Source organism: Phoca vitulina, unplaced genomic scaffold, assembly GCF_004348235.1.
Source record: "Phoca vitulina isolate PV1807 unplaced genomic scaffold, GSC_HSeal_1.0 scaffold898, whole genome shotgun sequence".
Lineage (NCBI taxonomy): Eukaryota > Metazoa > Chordata > Mammalia > Carnivora > Phocidae > Phoca > Phoca vitulina.
Window position 1 is genome coordinate 3,141 of NW_022590585.1, and position 8,863 is coordinate 12,003.

The 8,863-nt window shown below is 61.5% G+C and overlaps 1 protein-coding gene across 1 annotated transcript; it reads left to right on the forward strand.

The window, feature by feature from the left end:
- The first annotated feature begins 4,043 nt into the window (after window positions 1-4,043).
- On the forward strand, window positions 4,044-7,581 carry NRTN (neurturin). The gene is made up of 2 exons (XM_032399727.1): window positions 4,044-4,254; window positions 7,123-7,581. Exons 1-2 carry the CDS (start codon window positions 4,086-4,088, stop codon window positions 7,545-7,547), a joined length of 594 nt encoding a protein of 197 aa, XP_032255618.1. The 5' UTR covers window positions 4,044-4,085; the 3' UTR covers window positions 7,548-7,581.
- Window positions 7,582-8,863: the final 1,282 nt, after the last annotated feature.

An 8,863-nucleotide genomic window follows, 5' to 3' on the forward strand; every position in this document is an offset into this window, starting at 1 on the left:
AACGTTTTTCTAGATAGGTCTCCCGAGGCAAGGGAAATAAAAGTAAAAATAAACTATTGGGACTACATCAAAATAAAAAGCTTCTGTACAGTGAAGGAAACAAGCAACAAAACTAAAAGACACCTACAGAATGGGAGAAGATATTTGCAAGTGACATAGCTGCTTGGGGGTTCATATCCAGAATATATAAGGAACTAACACAAAACAACACCAAAAAACCTAAACTAACAAAGAACAATCCACTTAAAAATGGGCAGAAGACATGAACAGACATTTCTTCAAAGAAGACATCCAGATGGCCAACAGACACATGAAAAAATGCTCGACGTCCCTCATCATCAGGGCAATGCAAATGAAAACCACAATGAGGTATCACCTCACACCTGTCAGAACAGCTAAAATCAACAACACAAGAAACAGCAAGTGTTGGCAAGGATGCGGAGAAAGGGGAACCCTTATGCACTGTTGGTGGGAATGCAAACGGGTGTAGCCCCTCTGGAAAACAGTACGGAGATTCCTCAAAAAATTAAAAATGGAAGTACCATATGATTCTTTGGTATTTACCCAAGGAATACGAACACACTAATTCAAAAAGATATGTGCACCATTATGTTTATTGCAGCATTATTTGCAATAGCCGAATGATGGAAGCAGCCCAAGTGTCCATTGATCGATGACTGGATAAAGAAGATGTGGTGCGTATATACAGTGGAATATTCAGCCATAAAAAAGAATGAAATGTGGCCATTTGCAACAACATGGACGGATCTAGAGGGTATTATGCTAAGTGAAATCAGTCATGCAGAGAGAGACAGATACCCTATGATTTCACTCACTCAGATATGGAATTTAGGACACAAAACAAATAAAAAGAGACAAACAAAGAAGCGGACTCTTAACTACAGAGAACACACTGGTGGTTACCAGAGGGGAGGAGGGTGGGGGGATGGGGGAGTTAGGGGATTGGGATCCTAATGCCCAGAAACGTACAGAATTGTCGAATGACTATATTGTATACCTGAAACTAATATAATGCTGTATGTTAATTATCCTGGAATTTTTTAAAATCCACTTATTCACGTGTAACAGCATGTGAATGTCACGGAAAATGCCCAAGTATGACAGTGTGAGTTTGTGAAATACAGTGATGTGTGAACATCCTCATCTTCAAGGGTCATAATGTGAGTGTGAGGATAATATGCCCAGGTGTGAGTGCCCCTGTATGTGAGCGCAGGACACCAGTGCGTGGGTGTGCTCCTGCTGAGGTGTGTGTGTGTGATTGAGTTCCAGTGTGTCCGTTTAATCATGTTTCAGGACACGAATGAGATAATGTTGGGAGTCCGTGTGTGCCAATGACCTCGTGCGTAAGTGTCCTCCTATATGGATGGAAGTGTGAGAACACCCACCCGTGAGAGTGCGATAGCATGGCCGCGAGTTTCCAACGAGTGAGAAAATGCCCACGGGCGTGGGAAAACCCCTGAGTGTGCGAGCCCCGTCGAGCTGGAGTTGGTGAGTATGAAAACAGGGAGTGTAAGTGGGACAGTGTTGGAGCGTGCAAGCGACAGCGTGTCCCAGGGTGTGGGCAGGACTGTCTGGGTGTGCAGGGGAGTGAGAGCACCCAAGTGTGTGACCGAGGACAAGAAGGCCGAATGCGAGTGACTGTGCGCCCCCACGTGTGCTGTGCGTCCGCCTCCCCAGGACCGGGGGGCCTCCGGGACCCAGAGACGCGCATGGTGCACCCCGGGCCCCCTCCCCGCGCCATGCGCCACACCCGCAGCACCCCTCTGGGTCAGGTCCGCACCACAGACAAACCAGTTGGGTGACCCCCTTACTGAAAGGCCCATTGTTAACAGACGCTTATCAGCCGCACCTACTGGGCCCCCTCCACCCTTGGCCCTCTGCTTTCCTGCCCCCCATCAGAGCTCCGGGGGGTCTGCGGCTCCAAGGACACCAGGGGCTCCCGTGGCCAGGCCGTCTCCGGGCCCATCCAGCCTCTCAGCCCCCCGCCCCCATGCGAAGCCCTCAGCAGAAACCCAGGACCAGAGCCTGGCGCGGCGCAGGGGCCTCGTTCCAGCCTAACAGGGAAACCGAGGCACACCCCGGCAGGACGTGGGTGCGAGAGCAGGCAGGGTGCTGGGCGTGCAGGGAGGGCTCTGTGCCCCCAAAGCATAAAGCAGGTGCTCCTTTAGAGCCAAGGGGCGGGTTTGGACACCTGACAACTTCGGGGGCTGTCCTCCCCTTGCTGCACAAGCTTGACAATGAGATGTTCTCCCCGCGGCCCCCGAGGCCCTGCGTGACCTGCCCCGGGCCCCCCCCCGGCCTCCCCCCCCCCCCCCTCCGCCTCGCGCACTCTGTTCCAGCCTCATGGGCCACCAGTGTTCCTGCAGCACGCCAGGCGCGGTCAAGTGCCCTCCGATCTGCAGGCTGGCCCGGCTTTCTCTCACGCCCCCGTGTGGGGGAGCTCATTCTCTGCCAGCGCCACCAGCAGTCCCCAAAACGGCCCTATCCAAACACCCCCAAGCGGGGCAAGTCCTCAGGGGGACTCCAAGGCTGCCAAGCACAGCGCAGCGCCTGCAGCCGGGTTCGAATCCCAGATGCTTGTCTAGCTGTGACCTTGGATAAGCCCCTACCTGCTTTGTGCCTCATTTTCCCCAGCTGTAAAATGGAGATCATGCTGCCTTCTTCGTGGGTTCCGCACCCGGTCTGGTACACAGCAGGCGCTTAATAAATGTCCCCGGCTACTGTCTGGCGGCTGTAGGTCCTGCGCCAGCGCTTCCATGGGCGGGGGGGGGAAGGGGGGGTGGCTGAGGGGAGAGACGGTTCCAGACCCACTGCGCCGAACCCGCCAGTGCGGGGTCCATGCAAAACTGCAAAGCAAATCGCACGCAAATGCCGGCTCCGCACAGTGGCCCGCAGCCTGAGCCGCCCGAGGGGCGCGCGTGGGGGCGCCCGGCACCCCACGGCCGAGCCCAGGCGCTGACCGGCATCCAGCGCGGCTTTCAATGCTCCGTGTAAATGTTTACACCGGGCGGACCGCCAACCCCGCGCGGGCCGCCACCAGGCTGCCAGGCCCGGGAATGTAAACCCGGGCGGGGGCGCCCGGCGGCGGGGAGGGGCTCTGACGGGGTGAGCGGGAGTGCGCATGCGTTACGAAACACCTACTGTGTGCACATAGTGCGCGGGGCTAGGCGGTCCCAGCCCTGAGTCACCAGTCCCTCACCGGGAGAAGCTCAGGCCATTGTGGGGGCCCAGAGGGTGCACACCGGCGCCCACCCGGGGCTGGGGAGGAGGAAGGGCGCGAGGAGGAGCAGCCGGAGAAGGCTTCCTGGGGGAGACGCCCTCCGAGCTGAGACTGAGAGGGGGAGGGGAGTGGGGAGGAGGAGAGGAGAATGTGCTGGGTGGGAGGACCGGCCTGTGCAAAGGCCTGGGGGTGGTGGGTCGAGTGCAGCTTTGGTCCATCGATGCCCGCTTCTGGGCATCAGTTTAATCTCTGTCTGGAAACCCAGGCTCAGAGAGGGGCAGGACGTCACTCCCGAGGGCCCCAATATGTTAGGAACACATCAGAGCACATTGTCTTCTCCACGCCCCAGTCCCACAGTGCCCCCTGCTGGGAGTGCCCTCACCTCCTTCCAGGCTCCCCTCCAAAATCACTGGGCTCCAGCCACTCCAGCCTCCTGGCTGCGTTGGCCAACCTTGGTCCAGCCTCAGGACCTTTGCACTGGCTGTTCCTCCTGCCTGAGATGCCATTCTCTTGTGCCTGGCCGACTTCTACCTTTGGTCAAGGCTCGACTTCCGTCAATCCTCAGGAAAGCACTCTGAGACCCCCAGATGGGGGCGGGTCCCCTGCTACTCCTGGTACAGGGCCCACTCCTTTCTTGGGCAGCATTTTTTCACAACCTTGTTCAAGGGTTCCTTGACGAATCATGTCTACGTTATTACTGATCATTAAGCAGAAGTGGCTGGAAATCAGGGGCCGCACCGGGTCCCCGGTGCCTGGCCCAGCGCCCTGTTCCCGTTTGTTGCCTGACAGACAGACAGACAGACGGAGGCCGTGGGGCTGACCATCGCGTGCCCGCAGGCCGAGGATGCAGCGCTGGAAGGCGGCAGCCTTGGCCTCGGTGCTCTGCAGTTCGGTGCTCTCCATCTGGATGTGTCGGGACGGCCTGCTCCTCAGTCACCACCTGGGACCCTCGCTGACCCCACTGCGCCGGCCGCCTCGCACCCTGGACGCCCGGATCGCCCGCCTGGCCCAGTGTAAGCGGGGCCCCGACTTGGGTCAGCTGCCCCGATACAGGGGCGGCCACAACGGTGGAATTTCATGCAGGGGCCACAGAGGCTTAATTTGGATGGGGTGAGGAGAGGGTGCAAATCCCCCCAACGGAATGGCAGGGGTGGAAAGCTGTCGTGGTGGGCCGGCGGGGGGGGGGGGAGATCGCTGGGAGCCAGGGGTCTCTGGGCTCAGCTGTCACAAGGAATTAGGCTCTGGCCCTCAGGGGCCAGGGGTCCAGATGGAGATTAGATCTGGGCATCCCCCCCCCCCCGGGGGCTCCCATGCGCAGCACGTGGTGTGGGACAGGGAGGCTGGATCCGAGTCCCCACTGACCTGCCCCGTGGACAGGGACCGAGGGGAAGGGGAGACCCCGAGAGACGTAGAAATGGGGAGAGAAACAGAGACAGAGACAGACAGACACAAGGTTGGGAGAGATGGACGCGGGAAAAGGCCCTGCGGTGGAGATGTGGAAACGCCCCCTTTGCAGCCCAACTCCCCACTCCTCCCTGGCGCCGGCCCGCTGCCCCGCCTGCCTGCCCGGGGTAGGGCGCGGGTCCCGACCTCCTGTGCGCGCGCACGTGTCCACCGAGGTGTGGGCGCGGGCGCGGCGCGTGCATGGCGCCCGCGGGGTTGCGCTGCGTGCAGCCCGTGTGCAAGTCCGCGCCCGTCCCGCCGGCCCACACAATCCTCCTTTCTTGTCCTTACAATGGACAAGGGTGGCCTCAGGCACGGGCTCCACTTCCGCCCGCCACTTCCTCCTGCAGGCGGCAAAGTCCTTCCCAAGACACTGGGTTCCAGAAACCCGGGGCCGGGGGGTGGAGGGGGGGCGCGGGGAACCTAGTGCTTACAACCTGGGGCACAACACCGACGGTGGGATCTCAGTCACCGGGAAGGGTCTCGGCCCCTGGGCGGGTGCTTGCCCACCCTGCATCCTGTCCCTGGGCACAGTCCTGCTAAGGGAAGGGAGTGGCCGCTGATCCCTCCAGTGTCCCAGTGTTAGGCCCTGAGACCAATGCGCTGATGGTGGAATTTCAGGCTTGGGGCGGTGGGAGCGCGGGGATGGGGATCGGGGTGGGGGGAGCTATTGCTGATCTCATCTCTGTGTTCCAGACCCTGTGCAGGTGGCCAGGCCTGCTGGAGGGAGGCAGGGACACATATACCAAGAGATTATTCACTGTTTATCTGAAATTCAAATTTACTGGGCATCTGTACTTTATCTGGCAACCTCCCCGCCGCGCCCCCCCCCCCAAGAATATCTGTGTAGATGTATACCTTAGGGGCGGGCACGCTACATGGTGGAATTTTAGGCACCATAAGTGAGGTAGGCTGGAACCTAACCCCAGAGCAGACGGTGCTGGCCACCAAGTCCTGCCCCTGGACTTCAAGAACTGGAAACATGTTGCTCGGTTGATCCCCACTTTCCACTGTCCCAGCCTCAGCCAGAGGGGAACTCTCTGCAAGCCACCCTGAGCGGACAGGGAAACTGAGGCACAGAGCAGGACCATCACCTGCCTGAAGTGATACAGGGCTGAAAGTAGCAGAGCAAGACTCACAACTGGGGTTTGTCTGATTCCTGAGACCCCCTGTGGAAACGGACACACCCTCTCCCTTGCGTCTGCCTATAAGCTATTTCTTTTGAGAGCCAAGGGTGCCAGCCTTGGGGGCATGCAGGAGATAAACTCACGGTCTCCTCTCCCAACCACAAGCATGCCTGCCACTTGTTCAGAGACTGGGAGCCCCTGCCTGCAGTTCCACTCTCAGCGCCACCTGCCACTGGCATGTCTACGAGGCTCTCCCGAGGCTGCAGAGTACCGGGGCAGCCCAGCCGCCTGGGAAATAAATTTAGGCTCCGGGGCCCTGGGAATCTGTGACTCCGGGCACCTCCTGGCAACCGTGGGAGCAGAGCACTGGACGTGGGCCAAACTTGGGCACACGATGGAGGCGGGAACAAGGCTGTTTGGGCTTGTGTCTCTCTGCCACCTGCTGGTACTGTGGCCTTGGGCCAGTCTCTGCCCTAATGGATGCCTGTTGTCTCACCTGTAACTCGGGGGAGGCCGTGACATTCCCCGCTGCCTCCCCCCACAGTCCTCACGTGCAGGCCTCCGAGCCTGCTGGTGTTATCCTCCGCGCGTTCTGAACAGCCCAAACACCCCGATTTGGTACTGTGCATGGAGAAACTGAGTCCCAGCGTGCGGCGGAGCAGGAGGGACAAGGTGGGGGGCGTTGGGTGGGGCCCCCAAAGAGTGAGCCAGAGACTCATTATCAGCTCAACCGACGAGTGAGTGCTTGAAGCATGGGATGCAGCTCCCCAACACTGGTCACAAAAGGGGTGCCAGTTACCAGGGGCATCCCAGCATAGGGGTGGGCCAGCTGGGGGCCCACGGCGACAGGGATTTGGATCACTACAGCCCCAGCTGAGCCCTCCCTTCCTTTTCTGCAAAGAGGTGGGAGCAGCTCAGCGAAAGCAGAACAAAGGGTCAGGTCCACGGAGAATGTGGGCGTGGGGATGACCATAGGGAGTGAGACACCGGGGCGAGCTCAGCTCAACGTGGGGCAGGCTGGAAAGCGCTCCAGGGCACCGGAAAGGAGGAGCCAGGTTCTGAGCGTCCACCACAGCGGTAGGGTCCAGAGAGGGCTGTTGGGAGTCCCGGGGCTCCAGCGCGGGGACTCTGCACAGGCATCCCCCACGGCGCCCAGAGAGGGAACATGCTTGGGAATGTAGCAGGGAGTTGAGAAGCTGCCTCGGGAGGGTGCGCTACCAAGGGGCTGTTTTCCGAGGGGAACAGCGGGGGTCGGGGACTCTCCCCCAGTCACCCACCGACCCACCCGGTTCTCTCTCCCTCTCCTCGCAGATCGTGCACTGCTGCAGGGCGCCCCGGACGCGGTGGAGCTGCGCCAGCTGACGCCCTGGGCCGGCAGGCCCCCGCGTCCGCGCCGTCGGGCGGGGCTCCGGCGGAGGCGCGCGCGCGCGCGATCGGGGACGCGGCCGTGCGGGCTGCGCGAGCTGGAAGTGCGCGTGAGCGAGCTGGGCTTGGGCTACGCGTCCGACGAGACGGTGCTGTTCCGCTACTGCGCAGGCGCCTGCGAAGCGGCTGCGCGCGTCTACGACCTGGGGCTGCGGCGGCTTCGGCAGCGGCGGCGCGTTCGGCGGGAGCGGGTGCGCGCGCAGCCCTGCTGCCGCCCGACGGCCTACGAGGACGAGGTGTCCTTCCTGGACGCGCACAGCCGCTACCACACGGTCCACGAGCTGTCGGCGCGCGAGTGTGCCTGCGTCTGACCCTACCTCAGCGGCCCGGCGAGACGGCGGCCACGGCCCCCGCGCCGCGGCGCCCACCGTCCCGCCTGGCAAGGCCCGCGGCGGACAGACTGCGCGTGCGCAGGAGGGGCCGTCCCGGCCTCGGGACTCTCCAGTAGCTGCACCGAGATAAAGTGTGGAAAATGGATCCTGGGTCGTGATTCCGCGTTCCGGGGGTGCCTACCTCTCGGAGGGACACGAGCCTGTGTGGGGCGGGGGCGCCAGCTCCACCGGGCAGAGGGGGGCGGGGCGGGTACCACCTGCTGGGCGCAGAGAGGGTCCTCTTCCCGTGGTACACGAAGGAAAGCGGTGTGAGTGGGAGGCACGTCGGCAGGGCCGTCCTTCCCGCTTTCTTGCAGGCCCCTGTACCCCTTCCTGACGCGTCCCACGGCCACCTCCCCATAAGGTGAGCTTCTGGACGGGAAGAGGGAGCCAAATGCAGATGACGAGTCTGAGGTCCAGGTGGACCCAGGCCTCCTTCCCCCAGAGGGCCTCCTCAGGCCCCGTCCACCCCCACCGAGCCACTATCTCCTTTCACTAGCTAAAAATATATGTGCGCTGCCCAGCTCCCTGTGGGGATAGGTCTGGGGCGGGCGCCAGCCCTGTCCAGCCCGAAAGCGGCGCCTGCTGGGGCAGAGCTGGGTCCTCAGGGACCTAGGTCCTGGGCGCATAAAATCCCTGGCCCGAGCTCCTGGGGGGATTTACGACGCGTCCCCTCGGAGGACAGAAAAAGCGGTGTCACCTTGATGCTTGGCAGGCCCAGGACAGCGCAGGGGGTTGGGTTCTCAGACCCTGGGCAGGGGTCTGCACATCCCAGGGTGAGGAGGGGCAGGGCAGGGGGCCGCTGCCGTGCCCCCAGGCTGACACCCTGGAGACCAGTGGGTATGGACCCTCCCCTCCTGCACCTCAGAGTGGGGTTCTCGAGGGTGCAAGCCCCTCTCACCCCAGACAGCTTTCCTGAGGGCGTGGTCCCCTCTCTTCTTCTCTCACCCCCAACTCCACGGAGGCTCCCACGGAAAGAGCCCCTTCCCTCCTTCACTGTTCCCCTAGACTGGCCCTCTCCCCTCTTTCCCACACATCTGAGCTCAGGGCCACCATCTAAACACCATTGCCCTCCCAGCCCCAGTCCCCATCCCGACGCTGGAGGGCCCAGATCAGCGGCTGCCCCAGGAAGGATCATCCAGCTCAGCAGAAACACCCCGTGTTCCCTGGTCCCCGGCTGTAGCTGGAGACACTTGAGGCAGCTAACAGGCAGGACTTCCCGGGAGTCCTGAGAGCAGGGCTGGGCAGCCAGGCTC